This window comes from Oenanthe melanoleuca, chromosome 3 (assembly GCF_029582105.1).
Source record: "Oenanthe melanoleuca isolate GR-GAL-2019-014 chromosome 3, OMel1.0, whole genome shotgun sequence".
Classification (NCBI taxonomy): Eukaryota; Metazoa; Chordata; class Aves; order Passeriformes; family Muscicapidae; genus Oenanthe; species Oenanthe melanoleuca.
This window is the reverse complement of record NC_079336.1, coordinates 30,317,777-30,342,681: the sequence shown is the minus strand read 5'-3', so window position 1 is coordinate 30,342,681 and position 24,905 is coordinate 30,317,777. Positions and strand designations below refer to the sequence as shown.

Sequence of the window (24,905 nt, the reverse complement as noted above, 5' to 3'; positions counted from 1 at the left end):
TTACTGAAGTAAATAAGGGTCAGTCAGTTTGGTGATTGCTTTAGACAGCAGTAATTTTCAAGACAATGGATTTTGATTACCATTTCACATAACTCTCTACATAAGGACAACAGATTGCGGAGAAAATTTAATTCAATAACCAAGAGATTCAAACATTGACTCCTACTAGACCTCAAAATCCAGGCAACATGTTTTAATATTCATACAAATGAAGTGCTCTTCCCCTATAAAAGCAAAATCTTTTGGCTGATGAAAATGGACCCATATTACTCCCCTTGGGACTCAATTAATTAGGAAAACTGAAGCCTGGTCGTTTTACACTTGAAAACCACATGAATAACTATTTTTAAGTCTTATTTGTCCCTAAGCAGGAAAGACTCTTGCAAACCGATGAGTTAAGTCCTGTCTTGGCTGTGGCTGACAAAAGATACTGCAAACCTATATACGGTTGGGGAAATTTACTGTCACCCACAACTAGCTGCAGCATGTATTAAATGCATATTGTAGCATGTATTCAAGCATTAGAGTAAGTTTATGATTACTGTCTTCCAGGAAAATTCAGTCATTAATGAATCATACAAATTGTATCCTTGATAAGAAAAGATTCAAAACCATGATTTTGATGAATATGTGCTGTTTTAACTGCACAAGCACACATACACATTTCATTATATAATTGCCACTGAGATTTAAACATTTCACTTTCTGCTTTTCAATATATTACTTTTCAACTTGTTATTTTCACGAAGAATTGTGAATTCTTTCTCACACAAATACCCAGTAAAGGCATTAAACTAATACTCAGAACTCCTGCATTTGCTTTTCTTTTAAATATTATCAATGGTAGCATTTTGGGCACTGGCAAAATTTTACATAAGGACTTTTAGATGAAACATGAGAGGAAAATTAAAATGGGCAGTAAAGTCCCAAACAGGATAAGAGAAGTTCCTAAAACTATGCTAATGTCTCAGTGTCCCTCCAGATGTTGTTAATGCTAGTAACTTCAAAACAACTACCTTAAAGGCAGTCAGTTTCTGAAAAAGGTTAAAAAAAGGAAATATCATATAACCTTTATTCATGTGTGTGTTGTTTGACTGGAGAGGCAATTCATAACTTTATACCATCTTCAAAGTCAGTACTGATGTTTTAAACACAGCATGAGAAGAAGCAAACAACAACAGACCACTGAAACACATCTCTCTTCCTTCTAGCTCTTGTTTGAAAGAGATTATGAGTGAGATGGGCCAGAGAGATAAGATATTTGTTGAACAGGAGACCAACACAGCTCAGTGTTAGTATCCCAAAAGTAGTGTCTTTGTGTTTTGATTAACTCCTTAAAATATGAGGTCCAAGAAGCAGACACAGATCTCTGTAATAACCCAGGGTGAAGGCCTTTTGGCCTATACATATCTTTTGGTCTATAACAGATGCATTAGCCAGGCTCTGAATCACAGTATCAACTACACCTAAAAGAAGTACAACCAGTGAACTGAATTGACTACAGTGCTGACAAACTCGTGTGTCACCACTAAGGATCACACCACAGAAATCCCATGAAATGCAGCACTCTGTGATGTACCTGGCCATGACAGCTTTGAACACAACTGAATTGCACTGAAAGAGGCTAAAGATAAACCTATGTTTCTTCTATCTAAATGAGACTCTGTATTCCCTCACAATAACTGTTTCCACATTTCACACAGTTGTACAAGAGATGTAAATATGACACATATAATGTGTCTTAACTTCTGTTAGACAGATTTGACTTTTAAAGCTAACTCCCTGTATTATGAACCTGGAGCCAGCCAGATTCACCTCAGGAGGCTTCCAGGCAAGCTCCAGGATGTCATCACTGAAGTGCTCTACTGCCAATAGCTGTCCAAAACCTTCACCAGAAATACAAAACACATATTCTACCCTAAACAGCACAGGGAGCTGGGAATCCCCAGTGCCTCCAACTGCTGTATTTTTCTGATATAGGAGAAATGATCCCCTGTTTGAACCCATTCTGGACAACAGATACAAATGTCAACAGAACAGGCACATTCCAGCTCCAGTGAGAGAGTGATGCAACAAGAAGTAGTAGAAACCTACATTAGCTGTGTCTCTGTGGAGGTGGATGAAGACAGACATTGTCAAATCTAACAGGTAGATTAAGCAAAAAGCAATGTTCCAGTGCTTCCTTTCTGAAGTTTCTGCTCCACTGGGACTATAATTACATACTATAGCTCCTACCAGAGTTTTCCATGTGAAATGCTTTCCCATGTTTTGTCAGGTAGTAGAGTCCATTTGAAAGCCAGAGCCAATGGCTCTGCCAACTGAATACAATCTCACAGTTTTACAGTACACTTTGGTCTGCTTGAAAGCAGGACTTGCAAGGAACCTACATAAATACAACAGTGGTTCTGCTGACATAGCAGAGTGTGTCAGTGGACTGACTCAACAGAAATGAACAATTTGCAAACTGAAAGGTAATACACACCCCTACAAACCCCCGAAGATCTGAGTGTTGACTCAAAAACTGGTAACGAACAAAGTGCTTGATCCACAGATCAGCATTGAGTGTCACACATTTTGCTGCATGAAAGCAACAGCTCATCTGTACCAGAGTAAGACACAGGAACCTCACAAGCTTTTCTGTGGCAGCCATTTAGGGATACAAAAACATTCCAGCAGAAGATGCAAAGTCAGGCCTTGCACACATGGTTGAACCTCTGAACATTCATGCTTCACCCTGAGCAGCTGTGACTTGGGCTCCTTTTTTGAGATATTTCCAGAAGGTTTATTCCATATTATTGTGTGTCTAACAACTGTGTGCATATTTCTCAACTGCTCTCCAAACATGGAGGGAAAGGAGAAAATTTTTAAAAGGAAAATTCAAGAGGTTGTTTTTAGTTTTTGAAAAATAATTTAATATTTTATGTAAAATTACCCTTTTTTTCTGTAACATACCTTAATTGACAGACCTTTTTTTTTTTTCCATTTGATATTTATGTCAATTTGGAGTTTCAGTTTAGATATATCCAAAGCACACAGCTTTAGGCAGCTGAATTCAGGAAAAAAATTCTGAGTACACATCTTTGCTTGTTCTTACAGCTTCTAATGCTTTATAATTAGAAACATTTCAAACAATAGGACTCTACAATTACAGCAAGTAATTCTGCTGCTGTTTTTCTTTCTTTACATCTAAGGTAGAGATAATGATTCCTTCTCCAATTCTCAAAGATTATTTAAAGTTATTTAACTTGGCCTGAAAAACACTGAAATTGCTTTTGAAGACATAATTAGTTAATTAAGTGTAATCCACAGCCACGTCTCTCTGTGAGCTTTTTGAAGGTGTTTCGCACAGCCCTTTGTCCTTCTTGAAAATTCCTGACAGTTTTAACCATGAGGATGGTAAAGGAAAAGCTGTGTCAAATACTACATTGCTGCACGGCTGTCTATACAAATGCTTTTTGACAGTATAGGTTAGATATAACAAAATTCTTAATATTTTTATGCTGGAGGGATTTAAATATTTTCCTGCAACTGAAATTCACACAGTTTGTGACTCTTTCCAGAAGACTGCCTTGTAAGTAATGGTAATTTTTTTAAAACCTACCATCTTAATATTTCAATCACCACCTGTATAAAGTGTTCCTGGGAACACTTTATACACTGGGAGCACTTTATGTGTGGTACACAACACATGAAGAATTAGTTACACAATTTACACTACTGATGTAGTGTCTAAATTTAAAATGAATACAACTCACCAAATTAAAAGGGCATTAGGTGAAAAGGATGTACCTGTGTTTTTTGGATAGGAAGCATTCAGACTAAATAGGAAGTCAGTAAATAATTGAATTAAGTGTGGCTACACTTAATATTACAAGGCTATCTTCTGGAAAGAGTCACAAAATGTATGAATTTCAGTTACAGGAAAATGCTTAAATCCCTCCAGCTTAAAAATATTAAGAATTTTGTTATATCTAACCTTACTGTCAAAAAGCATTTGTATAGACAAATGAGTTGGATTCATTTTAAATTAAGACAAATGGGTACATCCATCCATAGGCATACCAGATGTCCAGGCTCTCATTTTGAGTGAGGCAACCTTAGAATTTATTCTAAAAGAGAGACCTAGTACCCAGTAAGCATTTTTTAGGCTCCAAAGATTACAGGGATAACAACTTCATTTGCTCTAATGGTAGCATAGTTACCTACATGGGGACACTAAACTGGTACATCTAAGTGCCAAAAAACACCACCATTATGCCTGTTCCAAGTTACTGTAAAAGCCAGAATGAAAACCAAATATCCTAAGACAAGCCATGAAATTCACTTTCTGTAGGGCATCTTGTGAAGACAGACCAGGGATATTTCAGTTGAATGAGGAAATTTACAAGATGATACATGGAACAAGACACTCTGATGAATACAAACAAAATGCAATTCAGTCCTATTTGCTGTTTGTGACAGGGACATAATTTTTGAACTCTTCACTCATTTGCTCATATATTTTTAAAACACAAATTTGCAAGTAGCTAGAGAATGATGGATATCTGAAGCAAACAAACTATTTTATTTAGAGGCTTGAGAAAGAATAAAAATTCATTACATATGAATGAATTTCTACATATAGGAATTAATATCTCTCCATATAGGAAGAGAAATTACCTGTTTTTTCCCTCATATTTTCTATCAAGTTGCTTTAAACTGCATTTTTATAAGTTATTTAAAAGTCCTGCACCTGGGAATACGCTAGAACTTCTTGCATGCATGAGAAAGAATTTTTTCAAGTGCTTCAGAGCATTTATTATCCATACTGCAGAAAAGAACAATCACAAAAATCTCTGAGTAGTACTCTTCAAAATACAAGACAAACTGGTATTTTAAAAGTGCATAAAACCAGGAGAATATTACAGTATATGGAAGTGGGATATGAAAAAAGAAAAATGTTTTAAACTTACCCTATTGACACTCCTATTTCTTAAAATAATTTTAATTAGATTTTTCTTAAATTCTTCCATCTTCTTGAAACACTTCTTCAAAACATGATTAGATAATTTAGTATCAGTTATTAAACTGATCAAAACACAAACACCTTCATTAAGGAAACTTGGAGATGGGAATTTAGGACTTTTGTAAAAAACAGTCAGTCCATCAAGCAACTGAGACACTGAATTGCATATGGTGAAAGAATCATTCTCAAGCTCTGAGAAGTCTGCTTGAAGAATTCCTCCTTCTGACAGTTTCCTTATTTCAAGCAAGCGTTGCAAAAAATGCACTGGAGCAGTCAGAGATTGCTCCTTGCTAGTATGGCAAAAATTCAGTGGGGGAACTCTTTCCAACCAATGTTTAGGAGTGTTGACATTATGCTCAGACTGGTGAAAATCTGAAGCTGTGCCTAAAGAATCAAATGCAGAGTCATTACAGACATCACATCCAGAATCTTCTAGCTGGCTTGAGCAACTTGCAGGGTTTACAGATTCCTGACCCAGAAGAGTTTCAGCAGAGGTATCCTGTTTTTCTGAAATGCAAACATGAAAATTATATTTGTGCAATGCTTAAATACATGCTTATTGAAAGTGCCATATATACTTTCTCCTTTCTGCTTCCATGCAAAATCATGTAATACACGTGTATGTTGGCTCCCAAGAACTTCCCATTACTAGAATTTAGCTGTGGAAGAAGATATATTTAAATTAAAATCAAAAATTTCAGAAGTTAATGTCTTGTGAACAAGATATTTTATGCTCATAGTAACATGAACAATAATTTGAGTTTAAACTGTCAGAAATTTCAAGTTTCCCTATATATAATTTAAGTAGACATTTAAGTAAACATTTAAGTAAACAAACAATTTAAGTGAATATCTATACTCCCATTAATTTCCAGGGAAGAAAATGCATGCAGATTTCTGGTTCTCCAAACATTTTCACTGCTTTTATTCTCAAAAACTCAGACTGCTTTTAAAAGGCAGTGAAAGTCTGTAACTATAACTGCATCAAATAAAATATTCTTCTTTATGTGTACTTTCTCTCCCCACTCAGGTAAGAAATTCTAACAGCAGTCAAAGTTGAACAGAACATTAGGTTTGATTTTTTCATTATTTAACAAAGAGGAACATTCAGAATCAAAAGCTACTTCAGTCATCACCTATCTCATACTATCTTCTTCAAAGACACACAAACTACATTACAAGAGGTATACAGTACATTCACACCAAAAAATTACTTTTGTGTGCTACTGTAGAATCTCTTTCATCCCATTTCACACAATAAATACATTTAAGGCAATGCCTCTCGACATAAACTCAGCTCTAGGTGACAAAAGGCACCTGTTCTACATGCTATCTATGCCAAATATCACAGTCAAAACAAGCCAGAGAAGTGAAGACCAACACACATAAACATCTCAGTGCCATGAGGCAAGGCTAGAACCCCATCTAACCAACTCCTGGCTCAGCCCAGCTTACTGGGGCCTGCCTATACTGTTCTTTTCCACAGGGATCCAAGGCAGTACCATACTCCTCTGCTTTTGTATTCTTAAATTAATTAAAACAAATTATAGATGGTTTGACCTCACAGGAAACAAATGTTACATTTCATAGCAAGTTTAAAAAAATCATTTTTAACCCAGAAAACATCCCTAAGCAGCACCCTACAGTATTCTGTATGTTAATAAAACACTACTCAAAAATTCTAATAAGGACTTCATTAAATTCATCATTTCATACTATATTCTGTCCATTAATTCAATCTCTGAAAACATACCAATACCAGTGAAAGTACTATTACAGAGATCAAAACTGGAAATGTGGCTTATTTATTTATTGTTGAGTTTCACATCTTTAACATTCAGACATATTTAAAATTTTACAGTATTGGTACGAACTTACTCAAAATGAAAGGGCTAACTGTAGGGAAACTGCCATTTCCAGGAGGTAGGAAAAGCTGGACATTTAAGGCTAGCCTAGCATTTTATAGATTAACACTGTTTCCAAATGCCCTGCATACCCACATTTAGAAAGCAAGCAAAGAAGCAAAGCACACTTCCCATGGTCTGACAAACAAGAACAGGCATCCATCTTTCATGTCTTCTCTCCCTAGGGTTTTGAGAAAAACATAATTCAGAAGAAAAAATTGAAAGCAGTTTTTGGTGGCATTTAAGGAAAATAAGCCCTTCCAGGGAATCAATCTACTGTGAGTTCCACTATGTGGCTATTTTGTTCCTGTTCTTAATCCCGTGGGAGAACATGAAAATTGCTCATGAGGATTTCATGTCAGAAGTCAGAAGAAGCAAAGCAAGAACTATGTGCAAAAACCCCATATGTATGTTTGCTCACTCTCTTGTGGAAGCAAAAAAAAGAAAAAAAAAAAAAAATAGAAGAGAAGAAAGAAAGAAGAAAAAAGGAAGATTAGCACAGCAGTATCATATCCATAGAAACCAAACTTAAGATGCTCCCAAATAAAACAGGTAGCATATCCAATGAAACACTCCGTTTACTAGGAGACAATGTTGCATTTATGGTTAGGTTCCTATCCACTGCAATATCAAACTCCTGCTCCATGATGAGCTTCCAGGAAACCCTATTACAGTAAGTCCCCAAAATCAGTGTATTTCCAGCTAAATAAGTAATACAAAATGTTAAAATTGTTAAGCCATTTATATGTTCTAGTCATTTGGGGAGGAGGTTGCAGTTATATTGTAAAAAAAAAAAATAGTAACGCACCAGGAAATACTCATTATTTCCCTCAAAATGTCTAGAAATACCTTATAATTTATTTAGTGAAAGAAGTTAAACTTCTCACTTTGTACTTACCTACTATTCAAACGAGAAAGCAGCCTTGGTGTTCACATCATGTGGTTATCAAATACAAAATAAATAAATAAATAAATAAATAAATAAATAAATAAAAGGAATGGCATTAAGCCTGCCTCAGATGAACAAAAAACTTTAAATACTAATTTCAAGAACATTTGACTACAAGTGTATTGGAACAAAAAATATAAAAACTCAGTGTGTGTGATAAAGCGACCACAAATTTTACAACACCATAAGTAATGAATATCTGGTCGTGAACAATTTTACAGTCCCTTTACATTTGTCACATCAAATTCAGGAAATATTTAAATTCCTAATTCCTATTTACAACTTTAGCTCCTTACTAAATTAGGATCCTGAGCTGAAAACCAAAGGAAGATCCTGATCCCCAAACAAAGCAAGATGTGGTCCCACAAAGAGCCTTGGGTCCATATCCAGTACTGCTAAAAGACGATGGCCTGAAAATCAGAAGCCACTCAAGGGAGGAGGGAGTGACTTACATATTGCAGTGTGTCAGCAAGGTGTGCAGGCACTGGAACTCAGATGTGCATACTGCTGTGGCCAGTAAAAAAAAACCAGAGGCTTTAATCAGGGCAATAAGATGCCAGCTAGCTCCACGATTAGAGATTAGGGAGTCTTCAGCCAGGCCTAAGGAAGCAGAGCTCTAAAGAACACCAAAGTCAATCCCATCTACCACATTCATTCTCTCACTACCCAATGCAGAGTAAAAGAGGCAGCTTGTATAAGATTGTGTAGTAGGACCAGGGTGGTGGAAGATGCTTGCTTAAGATACTCTGTTGGCAGCTGCCTCAGACCAGAGAACATTTGAATGAGAAAGGCCTAATGCTACATGCAGTTTTAAATTTAAAAACTGGAAGAAGGGTCCTCAACTGATGAAATTGCTCTGAAATGGTAAATGACCTTCAAGTATTTTGAAAAACTTAATCTGCAGTTTTGCAGTTCCACTACCAACAGGGTCTGCAGAACAGAAAACAGGCTTGAAGGTGGCAGAGGTGAGAAGCAAAGTGAAGATATTATCTGAATTCTGCAAAGAAAAAATTATTTCTGTTTCAAGCATTAGACATTGTTTATATTCTTCCATTTCATGAGTAGACACAGATTATCACTTGAAAATCAAAACCACTGACATCAGACATGTAAAGTTCTCCTAAAACTCAGTACCAATTGATACTCTCACTTCCATTTCTAAAAGAAATAACAAGAGACAATAAAAATGAGATATTCGTAGAAACCTCTTTGATGATATGGCATTCTGCTTTCCAAGTAGGTGTACAGTCAATAACCTCTAAAAGCAAATGAAAACATAAGTGAAATTATGTCCACGACTACATTTTTCAGGCTCTGTTACTCTTCACTTAATTTTCATTGACTGGTTTGTTTCAAGTGCCCTTTCCATGAACAATGAATCAACTTTTTTTTCTCTTATTTAAAAACCCATACATTTTCTTTGCTTTTCTTTCATGTGTAACTCTGTCTCTATTTTGCTATTTTCATTACTAAGCTAGCTGACTGGTTCAGGAAAAAACAACTCGTCCCCCTTCATGAACTCTTGTTTAGCATCCCATTGTTGTCCTGACCTGGAATCAAGATAAACTTCCATTTTCATTATTCCATAATAATAATGCCAAAATAATATTATAGAATATTATTAGAATTCTCCAAATAAAAAGTCTTAGAAGCCTTGTATCCCACACTTTGCTTCTGCACCTCCAAGAGGGATTTTTCGTAACTGGCTTGAAAAAGAAAGGTCCTTTGTTTAAATGCAAGGTGCTTTTTAATGCTTTTTAATGCTAAAGGTGCATTCTGACATATTTTATCCCATTTAGGGATAATTTCACAGAAATTAATATAGGACTGAGTATGTACAATTTTCAAGTTGTTCAATGCTAGGATTTAAATGCTTCTCTAAAGGCTTAGAAGCATATACTTCAATTTGTTAGGGATTTTGCTTAAATAAACCACCTAAACTTTAGAATTCAGTAAGAACTGAGAAGGATTTTGAGGATATAAACATTCATTTTTAAGGGATCTCTGTAGATGACAGCACAAATCTTCTGTACCTCGAGTCAAATAAAGCAAACTTGCAGTAAAGATATGAAAGGATAAATAATCAGATAACAAACATACAGATTTGGGTCAGGTAAAAACTCATCAAGCAGCTTTGACAACAAAAGATCTGACAAGCTTTACAATACTCACCATCTCAATGACGTGACTGAAATTTGAGTTCTAAGCCAGATAGGAGATATTTCAAAATACTAGATGAATTAATGTTATCTCTAAAGACTACCTGATTTAATTGGTAGTACTAAACTGTAAGCATTATGTCTTATTAAAAATGCTCTGCATTATGAAACAATCTGAGCTTTGCTAAGAGACAGGAAATAGTAGCCAATGAAGACTGCAATGATCTGGATGCAACTTCGTGAGATGAAGGCTAAAATGAGGTGAACTCCTTAAGGAGTCAGCTAAAGTGTGCCTTCCTAAAAACATCACTTTTCTTGAATACAACATGGTGTAAATGCTTGGGTTTTCTGTCTTTATATATCCAGAAAGATGCAAACCAAGATCTGCTTGAGGAACGAGATTCCAGTTTTGAGTGGGGTTAAGGTTGCCCAGAAGTGTTGTGAAATCTCCATCATCAGAGATACTTAGAAAATGTCTGGACATGGTCCTGTACAACTGGCTCTAAATGACCATGCTTGGCAAGAGGCTTGGACACGTTGATCTTCAGTACTCCCTTCCAACCTCCACCATTCTGTGATTCTGTATTTCCAGGAAAAAAACTGACTGATTCTCAGCTTCCCACAGCAGACTTAAAGGCTGACTTAAAAGTATCCTAATTGTCTTGGCCACACTTGTTAACCTGTTGCCTTGGGTTTCAGCTTTTGTATTTTTCAGAATCTCTGTTGCTTAGTGTGTAACTCTACAACTTCATATTAAATGTTAGTATGCTCTCTTCATAGGGTAGTTAGACTAAACAATCCCCTTCTAGCTAGAGAATCTAGGACAACTGGCACTCAAGAAGAAAAACAATGAGGGAAAGGGGGCAAGCCAGGGGACTGAGACTTCATAGCCTGAGGGTGTGGTTGGACACTTAACCTCAACATGTAGATGAACCAAAACTTATAAAAGTGTGAAGACTAGTGACCAGGATCCATCTTGGATATGATTTGGGTGTAGCCCTGGCCAGGCTCTTGCACTGCCCAAAGTATATCCTTTTAATAAATACCTATTTTATTCCTTTTGCTCTGTCTAGTTTCTGTTCCAGGTCAGCCTTTTCAGGCATCACAACCCCCACCATATTGTGATTCTGTATTTCCAGGGAAAAAAAAGACTGATTCTTAGCTTCCCACAGCAGACTTAAAGGCAGAAGGATCCTAATTGCCATGGCCACACTTTGTACCCTGTTTTTACCATATACATTCTGTTTTCCCCAAAATTATCATTCTGTTAGCCAGAAGAAAAGAAATTATTCTACACTAAATTATGAATCGCACTTGCTTTTATGAATCTTATTCCTAATAATCCCTATGCATCTTAAATTAATAAAATAATAACAAACTCTTTCTCTTGCTGGGAAAATTGGGTTGGTTTTGCCTCTGAATGGGTTCCTTACACAGATATCTGTGTAAGATATGCGTAAGATACAAACATGTGTTTAGAACAGCTGTAGCAATGCCATTGGATAAGATGGCAGCTGCTTTCAAAGTGAGAAAATTTCCACAACCAAAACAGACCTGTTATCCATGGAAGGAGCAGTACTCTGAGATTTCAATAAATCATTACACTCCAGCTGGTGCTTTTTACAGATTGCAAATTAACTTATTTAATTATCCTGAAAAGGCCTCAGCTTTCATAAAGTTCCCCATTGTGTCAATACAATTATGAAGAACAGATTTATCTCATCATCATATTCCAAGAGCCATATTCCTGTAAATCTGTGCTAAACACAATTTAACTTCATTTTTGCCATCTCACAGATCTGCTCTCATTTCTTTGTTCTCCTCGTAAAAACATAGAATACTTCTTAGGTTGTGAGACATTTCTTGCCATGCTGCCTACTTGCATTATTACCACTGGTAGATGCATGGGAGTACACCAGTACACTTAAGATGTCAAATGACATTTCTGAATTACTTTTTGTCTGACAACTCTATGCCTTAGAGAAAAAAAATGTTGAGATGACACACTGGGCTGCCCTTTTGGATCTGTATGGAGAGAAAGGCACCTATTTTTATTTGGGGGAATGGGGAGGCAGGAGGTAGGGAGGTAGAATGCCTTTACGCAGAAACATCACATCCCTAAGCACCTGAAAAAAATAATCAGAACTGTTTTCCATGGCAACATCAAATTAAGAGTTGACTGCTGCCCAGTGGAGAATCCTCTGACCTTAGAAAAAAGAAGATAGAAAAAGAAAGAAGTAAAAGATACCCCTCAGAGGCTGACAGTTCCTCTGCAGTTGTCATGCTTTTGTACTCCTTCCAAATACCAGGGGGAGAAAGTGATGACAGGACACAGCAATCTGTAGCAGCAGCTCATTTAAACACACCAACCTGAAAAGATAGCTTTTCCTTAAATATTCCCATGATTAACTTGGAAATTTTGGTCTGTAGTCCTCTACCTTACTACCAGGTCATAGGAATTAAAATTGTTGCTAAGTGCTATTTACAATATGAAAACACTTCAAACACTATTTCATCTACCTTTTGGGGAGGGAGATAATTTCCCCTAATAGACTAATGTGCTTGTATCATTATTATTCAGTCAGATGTGGACTGCTGTTATCCCTACCAACATGGAAGACTCCTTTATGAGGCTGCAGATAACATACTCACTGAGGAAATTTTCAGGTTTTGCTCTGACCTTTCTGAATTCATCTGATTGGTTTCTCTTTGAAAATGAGCTTAAAAAAAATCTATTATCAATTATGTTCTCTCACCACTCCTTTTAATGTAAGGAGACAGAGGAAACATCACAAGCTACATTACTTAAGTCATGATGGAGAGCTTTGCCCTTTCAGAAGTTAGAAATCCAATTATTCAGAAAATATTTTGACTGGTCATCATTTTTCCTCCCATCATCAAAGCAGGACTTATCTGATCCTGTCTTTGCCTACCAAGGAAATCCTGGGGTATAAGATGAGCACCCAGAGTTTCTGCCTCTCCCTTTTGAGCAAGAAATTCACAAGCCATGAAAAGGGAAAAGAAGGATGAATTCTGTGGCCCAAAGCAAGGTTGGTGGTAAACTGTAGGTATGTAAAGCTTTTATCAGTTTTACTTCAGCTGTTGAACTGGCTGGTTTCAGTTCTATAAGCTCCCAGTGAGTGGAAATGAGACTGAAGTGTCTTCATTCATACTAATCTACAAAGGAAGTTGTTCCCTTTTTCCATACATACAACTAAATGCCTCAAGAAACACACCAAGTAAAGGAATGAAGCAGGAGATAAAAAAATTCTTTTTTTCTCTGGGTGTCATTCTCAAAAGAGATACTAGTTGCTTCTTTGGAATAGAATTTAGGGACAGTATCCTAAAAGCTGAAACGTAGCCCCAGGGTACAGTTAAAAATCAGAGATTCAGGTTAATCATATTGTGACTCTGAGGTTCAGCATTTCCCTAAACACAGAGACACACTGTGGTAGGGTGGCTAGCACATGTGCTACTGTGGAGGCTAAAAACAGGAGGAGGTCATGGCAGAAGAAGTTCTACTGTAAAACATCTATAAAAGGAAGAGTAACCTAATTCTAAAAAGGTACAGAGTAGAGAGAATCCAGTTTTTATTTTAACTAGAGGAGCAAGCAGTTCAGTAAATTCCTACCCACTGCATAAGAAGGGAATAAACCAAATTAGTACCATGTTTGAAGGTAGAAGCTAAGGAAGAAGGAAAAGAAGGAACACATACCTGAAATAAGTTTTGCTAAACATATACCACGAATAATTGATTTGGAACCTTCAAGAGTATCAGCTGGAAGCAACCAAGGTAATAAACATCTATCTTCTAAACTGTCATTCCTAAAATACATGCTTGGTAAAAAAAGGGTGGAATACTGCATTTATGCCTCCTTGGGCTGGAGTAACAGCTGCAGGCTTTTCAGAGCTCTTTAACACAGCCTGCCAAGAAACAATATGACCATTGATTTTATGAACTGGTAAGAGTGAAGGAATTTGTCTTAGAGGACAGGTGCTTCAATCCATGAACCTATCAATTCATCAATGCTTTGTAAAACCCTTTATCTTTTCTTGTTGCTCCAAAGCAAACTGACAACAGAATGCTCAACTCCTATAAGTGCTTATTCTTAGAATAACACTAAGAAGTTTCTATCTTCCTTTCTCTGAAATTTTAATCTGAATCAAAGAAAGGCATGAATGTTTGATTTAACATGAAATTTGACTTTTTTTTCTAGCCATGGGCTTAGTTGTCAGGACAATATTATCTAGGTGAAAAACAACAGATAATAGCAAAAACATTTCCTTCTCCTCCTCCATGTGTGATTGACATACAGCCAAAAGCATCACCAAGGAGTAGAGTCCTTGTATTCAGAAAGACAACTGAACAATAAGTCAAATAAGGAACTTCCAGACACAGTACAATCAGTGAATACTCACCACTGCACTTCCCTTAAAAACCACATTAATCTGTAAGAAATCAAAACACTAAGCAGTTTGCCTGCAGCAAAGCATGCTTCTCCCCCTAACTAGGAGCCTACAACTTTTTTTAGTTTCTCTGAGGATAAAGAACTATTCAGATGGGACAAAGAAATTTAGGCACCATTTCTTTTAAAAATAGATTCTCTGTTCTTTATCCTTCATGTATTTGCACATCTGTACTATGTTCAACTGTATGTGGAGGGGCAAAAGAGGTACCACAGCTTCAAAGAGCTCACAAATTTCTCACATCAGGGTAATAAAACTCCATAGGCAGTTTCTAATCATTCCTGAAGTCTCTGAAAGACCTATTACTATTAGCAGGTAGGAGAGGAAAGCTCTCATACTTGGGATACAAAGCAAAGAAGATACAGCTGCAAAGTAAAGCTTGGCTGAAGGACTCAAACTCTTCAGTTCTCACGAGGCACCAGCAGAAACAAATGCAGTCTTATCTTTACTGCATGAGATTTTCTGATGGTTGATTTTGTGGAACCCAGATATTCCTGTATCTAAAGAGTTGTTAATTAAAACAGCAGAAAGCCACAGAAAGGCTAGGGGTTTGAAATATTTTTAAGAGGCTGCATAATTTTAAGCAGAACACCAATTCCAAAAATGAGGCTGGAGAAATGAGTGGAGAAGGAAATGGATCCATGATATCTGCAGATTACTTGGTTCTAAGAGCAATCCTAGTTATCATTCTCAGCCCTAAAGAGAATACCTCTGGTGTGATATTAGGTGGTAAACCTGGGAAACCATAATGATGGCTTGATGGGTCTATAGTACTTTCACTTGAAAGGATGAAACACCACTTACTACCACTTTTCCTCCTAACAGATTCAAGCTCCTTGTGCCTTTGTATCTCATCAGTAGCCAACCTCTAGCTTCTATTCTCCATGGGCTTGAAAAATCTCAAGAGGGGCACAACACACAAGAGAGATATTGTTTTTTATCTTGGGGCAGAAGATGTCAGTGGTGTAGTGGGCCCTGTTTCAGGTAGGCCCTTCTTCTACAACCATCTTCCCATACATGTCAACCACAGATATTCTACTATTAACATACATCACCAACTTGGTATTCTCAGGAGTGTGTAGATGTCACCAACAGATATTCCATCAGGTACCAGTAACAATCTTTCTTTACTCAAAAGTAAGTGACCAAGCATTTGTCTCCAGTGGAACTGTAATCATGAATGCACGCTCAGCAGAAATAGTGCAAGTGTAAAACCCCTAAAATTAGAAAAGATTTACCACATTTTAAATCTGTGAACAAACTCCAGTATGACCAGGGTAATGAAAATTTACATCCTTTGCAAGAGGTGCTATCTACCAGGGACAGTTTTCTCTGCCTATCTCAAAAGTAAATTGAGAATTTAGAGACTCTTTCAAAAATTAGACTTAGAACACAGAAGTTGCAAGTGAATTGATTTGGTTGCTATGCTTTGCTAATTGGAAGTGTTTGCTGTATTCTGCTTAATCCACAATTAGAATATCCTCTCTAGACATTAGATGTTTATAAATTGCTTCTTATAACATGCAGCCAGTTCTTCAAAACATAAGACACCTCCTGGAAATTGCATCTTAAAAGTTACTTTTAGTCTTAAATGTCATGTTTGCAATAGGTGGCAGAAAATAGACACATAGACAATAACAAAGTAAGAATAGTCATTAAATCACTTCTCTGGAGAGAAAGGTCTATTATACTAATTAAATACATAAACTATTAGAGCTTCTAGCTGAAGTCTAATGGTCCCCCCATCAGTCAACGTTACCAATTAGAATCTTTAGGCACGGCAATAAAGATGCTACTGTTTCAGTACAAAAGCAGCATGGTAAAGCCTCATCAAGTTTTCCACAAGGGAACCTTCTAAAAATCTCAAGTCATAAAGCAATTAGTTATACATCTTGATTTTAAAGATCCCCTCAACAGTGAACTTTTTCTCTCCTTCAGCCCAGAGAGCCATCACCCACAAAAGTATCTCCCCAGAGCCTGCAGAAACCCTCCACTGACAGATTTCCAAGCTCACACAGTGCCACTGATATCTTGAATTGAGCATGACTGGCACAAGTCAGAGAAGCAGTCCTGTTTGAGACCCTCTTCTTTTTAAAAAAGGTCTTCTTTGACTAAAAGCTTTTCTGAATCAAATAATATCAGACTCACAATAATTTATCATATGCCATAAAAAACATTCACAGTATCCACAGTCTCAATACACTCTCAGAAACAGCAGATATACAGTCCCTTGCCTGCCCTACCTTCCTGTTACACATACTAGGGATTAGCACTTCCGATACTTTAGGCTTAAATTCCGATTTGAAAATCTGTAGGGTGGTTAAAAAATACACAATATGTCTTTAAGACAAGTTCCAAATGTAAAAACAAACTAGTTCTTACAAACTAGTATTTCCAAAGGTATACAGTAACATTGTGTATTGACAATTTTTCTGCAATTTTGTATAGTACATATTGATTCTAAAGGTTAAACATATAAATTCTGCATAAACATCAAATTCTCAAGTACAATCCCATTAGAAATTAATTAAGTGTTCCACTACCTCAGAACTTAGGAAAAAACAAAACACTGTACACTGAAGACTCTTATACCTAGGTACAAGATGGCAATATGAAAGCTGTTTGGTTTCTTGCTATTGCAACATAGCCAGAAAATATTTGAGTAACTTACTGTTTTCCAAGTAGAATCTTGGAGAGATCCTGTTCAAAAGAAGTTCCTGGCGTAATCGAAGAACTTCAGCTTCCAGCACTTCCACCTTCCATTTCCATCCAAAATCTTGTTCGGATACAGTTTTGGCAAGGTACTCTGTGTATTCTTTGGAACTCTTCCCTGGTGGCTTTGAGTGGATAATTGCAAAAGCCAATGCTAGTTTTGATATTTTCAAATACCAAATTTGATTTTCTCTTCCATCTTTGATTTCTATTGCATTAAAAAAAACAGAAAACAAAAAGGTTACTTCACTATGACTCCATTAAGTTATGCACAATATTTTCTTGGCTTTGAAAACTGTTCAACAGTGAGACCTAGTCTTTCATTTCTGGTGCGTTCTTAAATCATCCAGGAGAATAAAAATACAAGCATCTGTGCACAATGTGAGAACAGAAAATGCATGAGCTGCACTCAGCTATAAAAATACAATTCAGGCAGTGTTTGAGAATAACTGTAGAAATAGTAAGCACTTCAAATAGGCTTATCCTAGGAAAAATTTCAATGCAAATGTTATCTCCACTAAAACAAGGATGAAAAAAATAAAAATACTAACCACAATACAAAACCCACCCAGACACTTCCTCCCTCCCAAAAGAATTCTGAACCCATGACAGAGGAATTCATTTGGGGTTATTTAAACTTAAATACAATACATATAATTTCTTGAAAGTGTACCAAAAGGTCCCAGTGCTCAAAAGACAAAACTTTGAGGTTGTCTCTGGTTTTGGACACCTGGTATTGATGCCCTTGAAGTTTTAAGTCTACACTAAGCCTCAAGCCTGCAGAAAGCTAAGCAGACAGCTTCAAAGTGGTGCAAGTGGCTAGTAAGGTAAGTGAAGAAGACAGTTTTATAAGCTTTGTTACAAACAGTGAGGATGGGGCAAAAGGCATTATAAAAGTCAGAGAAACACAACATTTAAATAGATGCTTACATCATGTGCAACAGCACAGGGCCTAGGAGCAGAGGAAAAAATGAAATTAAAACCAACTGATATCAACCAGCCTATCTAATTAGCAAAGTTACTTTTTTTTCTAATTCCACATAATTTCCTTCAGTCATTCAATGTATTCTTTTCCTTTAAAAATATCACTCCCAAAATAATAATTTAAGAAAAAAAAAATCACTTCCTATACTTTTGCTCTGACCTTGCCATCGACAATTCTTTCACAATGCTGTTTTTCTCTTGTTATCATCAAAACTGCAGATTGAGCACTAAGTTGTGTTGAGCAGCTCTGAAATAGTCTCAGCACAGGTTTGAAATAGGTATTTTAGATCATCCTTTCACCAGATCATCTGCTATCAGTAAGCTGATTTCTTCTTCTGGTTCTATTAGACTTTGGATAATAAGTCATAAATCATCATATATTCATTTATCCATCAAGGACACTTACAGAAGGCACTGCTTTTTAAGTATTTCTTTCATCTTTCAAATAGGTCTGAAATGCACCAACAATCCCTGTGCACTCCTTGCACACTGTCCATTCAGACATAGCAGCCAGTCAACACTTTACATGGTACAGAGCACAGTGGACAAGAGTGCAAAAATTTCTTGGGATTTATTTATTTACAGCTATATTTTAAGCTCCTCTTCTCCACTTGAAACACTCCATTCCTGTCATGTGTCAGGGCAAAATCACCTAATCCAAGCCACCAGTGCATTCTTAAAGCTAACTAAATAGTAAGCCTTTAGAAACTGAAGTATACTATATATATCCATTACTTAAAGCCATCCATTAAATGGTACTTTTGCAAAATTCTAATAAAGAAAACCTATTTCACACAACTTTTTAATTCATATCTAGAATTTCAGTGAAAAGCAGAAGTTAATTCTCTCAGTCTTGAAGGATTAGCACCTCTGTGGGACAGCTAACTGGTGTAAGACTCTTGCTTGCCTTATACATCAAAGGAAATGTTTACAAATACAAAAGCATGCAAGTAATTGAACTGCGCTCAAAGCTGTGAATACAATGAAATATGTGGAACCACACTGAAAGAAGTTCAAATAATAACAGTAAAGTACCTGAAATATTTGACTTTGAATCTGAAAGGTGTTTCCCAATTATCTCATCAATAGAAATTTCACCCAGATATTACTCAAACATTGTCTGTCAAGCTCCATTCTTACAAAGACCCAGTGCAGAGCAGAATGATAAATCAGGGCAGGCACAAAAATGCCTTGCACTGCTTGTTTAACATTTTGGTACCTCCAGAGACTACTCTGCCAAAGCTTTCTGATTCATCTTCCTTTTAAGGACAAACACATATTTACTTTCTGCTTTTTCAATATTAGTATTTTCCCTTAAATTACATTCGCAGAAGTTGCAAAATGACCAACATTCCAGTATGGGCCAGGGAGTGGTATTTATTCCAGCATTTCATGAATGTACAGGTGTCTTTTATGATCAGAGTCACCACCAATACCTTACTTGTCCTATTCTATTTCTCCTTATAGGACATAGTGTTACAAAGAAAATACAAAGAAAATACAAAGAAAATACAAAGAAAATACAAAGTTTGCTGTCTCACCACTGACACATTATCACTATGTTACTAGTGTGAAACGCTACTTTGGTAGCATTTTTTGACCACCCATTATGAAAATAAAGAGAGTAATTTTTGCATTTTGTTTTGAAATGGACTATTGTGTTTTAAGCATAACAAAAGCCTTAGTGCACAAGTAACGGTGCAATGGAGACAAGTAAAAGATCTTTCAACCCAAACACTCCAAAATGCTGTTTTCTAAGGCAGATGTATTCCTAGTAAGACACATAAACCACATAAACCATCACCTAATTTGGCTTTGAGAATCTTAAACAGCATTCCACCTTAATACTTAGGACAAACATTTAATTAATGAATTAATGCAATTTGGAGTTTGAGGGGGGCCTTTTCCTCTTCAACATCTTATACAGACTCACTTCTACAGTAGGAATGAACATGAGTTTAGGGAGATATGCTTACTCTGGAGGAAAAATATCACTCCTTTTCTGGAAAAATTACTTGTAAATATGCTGTTAGAAAAAAAAAACCCAATAGAAGGACAGATCACAGAATACAGCTGGTTCTTACTAGGAACAAGACACAGTGTAGTTTTTGGAGAAATTGTTCTGTCAGAATCACAAAATCTCTGGTTTAAAATCAAATAATTAATGACAAATAGCAACATTCCTGCATGCATTTCCAGAAAGAATGGATTTCCCAAAGATTTTATGGAGCATATACAGCTCTTTCGCTTGCTCTCTGTTACTGACACCATCTCTCTTCGTTTCTTTTCTGGTTAGGAAAAGAGAAGTTTGTGTATCGAAATGCAGAAGTTCTAAGAGTTGATTGAGGTTTTTCACCATTCCCCTAAAGAGACAACTGCTCTCTCAGAAACTACTATGTAAGGCTTCTAGAAAATAACACACCGGATGATACTATTGGAAATATGGGGATGCTGGCCAACTGTGCATTAGCAAAAATTGCACAGCAATCTGTTGCTCTCAGGAAGTGCTGAACCACCAAATATATTCCACTGAAAGCATATTGGCAGCTACAGAGTTTTATCAATAATGTTTTTGCTCCCATCAGCACAGAAACTACACCACTGGTTGGGCAGAAAAAAAAGCTTTAGAACCAAACCAAAAACTTTCCTTGATTGAGAATAGTACCCGACAAAGAGCAGAAAGGAGTCACCAGTGTAATTCTAGCTGCTAATGCGAAATATGTCTGACATAAAGAGAAAAGTTCAAGAATTAAGCAAAGCTCCATTCCTTGAGTGCTCAGTGTTAAGGAGAGAACCAGTAATCCCTTGTAAACTCTGCTGGAAGCAGAGCTTCCAGGGCTCAGCACCCTAGAAACAGATACCACCTGGTGACAGGCTCCCTGTGCAAACCCCTCAATCCACAAACTGATATTGGAAGAGCACTCAGAGGACACGACGGGTTAACAACACTGTCAAACAGGGCTAAGTCTACAGATTTCCAACACAAGAATGACATTCCATGCTTCCAGCTCTCATGCAGAGAGAGGGCACTGAGAACCCACAGACGTGCTGAGATCCTAGCCATGGAGGACTGCTGAGCAATTATTCACCTGCTGAAATAATTCCAAAAGAAGCGATGATCTGTCCCATACAGCTTTGTGTAACATAATGAATGGGAACTGAGATGTGGTGCAAGATCCATTGAAGACCTTTGATATAAGCAGGAAAGAAAGAACCAGGATAAATCTGATTCATAAGCATTACCCTAATCCACCAACCTGCCAGTCCTGTTTTGCAGCTGCATTTGATGCAGCAGCTCATATGGAAAGGTTGAAATGTTAAGAGCTTAATGACTCAAAGAATCAGCCATTTGAAGAAGATGAATCCTCAGCTCTAAAGCTTTTAAGAAATCTTTCAGGGATGTTTATGGGTAAATTTTATATAATTTACTCTTCTGAGTGGTACATACAGTTTTCTCACTGACCTTGGAAACAGGTAAGCCACAGAGAAATGGGGAGAAAGTAGCTAAGTTATGATATGATTTAAAATTATAGGGTACCTCAAACCAGACACAAAACCTAAACTCACTTGGAATAATTCAACACTGGAGTTATACTCATTAATGTCTAAGAATTACAGACTTTAGGGATTTCCAACTTTGGCCATGAAATTCATGGCTAATAAGGAGGAAACTGCTGCAAATGTCATAGACAAAAACTTATTGAATACATCGGGACACTCATTTGTTATTCAAACCACTATCATGTCAATTTTAAAAATAATTTAAAAAATTAATACCATAAGATACAAAATAGACTGTAATTAATATAACTTCCAGGCCATGCCAGGCCTCAGTTTTCTCCAAATGTGAAATTCTTATTTAAAAATAATAGGATTTATCAGGACAGAAACAAATTGCCATTCACCACTACTACAAAGCTAAGAATCTTCCAACAGCCCCAAATATTCAAAAAAAATCCTTCTAAATTTAAGAATACCTTAAAGGTACAAATATTCAAGGAAAAACTGTTTTGTTGCTATGATTTTTCCTTTAACTAGTCTGTCAATTACACAGTGCAAATAAAGGTGAAAAAATTTCCACATCTTTGTAACTTCATCTGCTTTATACAACAGAAACCAAGATATTGACTCATTATGATGGAGCACAAAATGCTGCAATTGCTCTAGCAGAACTGGTCTGAGATCAGACACATAGGGCCACAACATTAAGCAACAATAAAACAAACTTGATTTAATTGGTATGCCTAGCACAGTGTCATTTGTGTATATAATAAACAATAATAATGGGACAGCTACATAATCAAGATGAACTGAAGTATGTCTTGTGTTCCAATTAAGCAGCTTTTATTGTAAAAATGTATATTAAACCAAGGCTACTCCACAGTATCATCCTTAAAACAACCTACGCTCATAATACACAAAGATATGTAATGTGGACATACTCAGTGAGGGAAGAACCTGCTTTTCCTACAACAAGCCTAACAATAACTCCAGCATATTTTTTTCAAATGGACTGAAAATGGTAAAACAATACTGAAAATAATAAATATTTAAAATACTTTATGTCAAAAGCACAAGGAAACTTAAATGCAGCATGATTTATTTCTCCAAACTCTAAGTTTTAAATAATTTTAGCTTTTAAAATCAAATCCTACAAATTCTCCAAATCCAAGTAACATGACTGAGTTGAAAAAAACATTTTAGAACTTACTAATGTTCCCCAGTTATAACCATTTCAGAGAATTTAAGAACATAAGCAAGCATAATCCCTCACGATTTCAGTAACATTTCTGACGTGGGATTTATCTCCTCTTACATACAGAAACCTACATTTAGATGGCTACAGCTGAGCTAGCTGCCTAGACTTCTTTTATTATCAATGGGCAGAAACAGAGATTTCTAATGTTAAAAATAAGCCAAGTCATTTGTACATTTTGTGGTAAAGTCATGACCCAGAAACACTTGTTTCCCCCCACAGACTAAAAAGAGTTCTAAGATGACTACATCAGATGCACACACATGCACTGTGGACTGCCAACTGCACTGAGATGAGCTGCTGCACCACAGGCAGCTAAAGCTGAGACCTTCAAAGACCTATTTGAGGTACCTAACAAGAGAAATTTTGCAAGGCTGACAACAGCAGCCCTTAAATGAAGTTTGTAATTCTAGATCTTTTCAATATCTCTGGGGGAGGGAAATAAAAACTTTCAAGAAGAAAACCCAAAAGTCTGGAAAAAATGTGTGAGAATAACCTTGTGAACATATTACAGTGTACAAAATAGCAGACAGGTGCAAATTAAAGACAGGAGAACATCAAGTATGCTTAGAATCATATGAGCATAAAAACTCAGTTTGGCTCCTCAAACTTTCTTTGCCTTACTCGTCAACAAGATCATTTGAAAACAATAATTTAAGCCTGAATTTTATGGTAGTTTAAGATTGTGTATATATTCTCCCTACAATCTTTTGCACTCCTTTTTCTCCTCCAACAAGCCTCTTTTATGTGCCACTTACAATAATATATAATGAATTTGGAACACAGTACCATTATCATATTTCTCTTTACCATTCTGACTACTAAAGACACGAATGTGTTTCCAGAATAGGGAATTTATTCTCAAAAACCTGCTGTTCAGAAATTAAAGTATAACTCTGTGGTGTAGATTTATCTATTCTTAGGCCAGCACAGATTTCTTCCACTATCAAAACAGAACTGTGCTCACTTAATAAGCTGGGTGTAGATCCATTTGATTTGGGAAGTGAGGATATACTCTTCATTATAGCTTTATGAGATGAAATTTATGAAACTATGAAATTTAGACCCTTATTCTTTTACAAAGTTTCATATATGCTAACAATAATTATTACATAAAAAGTAAATTTACAGTGGGCATTGGGGACTGTGGAGAACAATCCCAGCCTTTATACACTGCCAACAAGTAGAAAACAGGCCTATCCGCCCAGTTTTACCTATTCCAATGACCACAGTAGCTTTTGAATGCAGAATTTCAAACCAGAGTTCAAAAAAGGCAATCACCAAGAGGAATATATGAAGATTATTTTGCATATCTCCTCCTCCCATGTTAAAATATAGTGATTAAAATATCACCATAATTTCCTTTTCAGTTTCACACTTTGAGCTTTTACCTGAACATTCAGCTTCTGCACATTTTTAAATCTACAAGAGATACTAATTCATTCAGGTAACCCACCAGAATGCATCACCTGCATTACAAAAAATCTTGATTTTGGGTTTCTTACAGAAATTTAATAAAGACAGAAAGAAAGATTTGATTGTTCAGAAGGAAGGAAATGTTTGTAATAGAGGACAAGGAAAAGAGGGAATACTTCTAGAAATCCAGTAAGAATACAGCATGCAAAAAAGAATGAGTCCTTATACATATGATAGATACTAACACAACTATAACCACATTTAAATATGTAGTGGTTAATTATTAATTTATGAAGAACTGGAGGTTGCAAAAGACAGCAAACCACTGAAAAGATTTACCAAGGATTCGCAGCCAAGTCCATAGACTAGAACTCTCCTACAATTTAATTTGGCTCAATTAGTTTATTCAAATTAGGACAACATCTAAGTCACTAAGATGATCAGAAGGTGGGAAGACCTCTCCCCTGAAAGCAAGTTGAGAGAGAGTTGAGGTTGCTAAGCCTGGAGAAGAGAATGCTCCAGGGTGCCTTTCAGCATGTGAAGGGATTACAAG

The 24,905-nt window shown here is 36.3% G+C and overlaps 1 protein-coding gene across 1 annotated transcript in view; it reads right to left on the bottom strand.

Annotated features, from left to right (window-relative positions):
* The window catches only part of MEI4 (meiotic double-stranded break formation protein 4), a 143,984-nt gene that overhangs the window by 41,505 nt on the left and 77,574 nt on the right, over positions 1-24,905 (bottom strand). Inside the window, exons 5-6 of the mRNA XM_056486948.1 lie at positions 17,156-17,404; positions 4,953-5,512 (exon numbers count right to left, since the gene is read on the bottom strand). Coding sequence (XP_056342923.1) covers positions 4,953-5,512; positions 17,156-17,404 — 809 coding nt within the window. The remainder of the gene's footprint in view (positions 1-4,952; positions 5,513-17,155; positions 17,405-24,905) is intronic.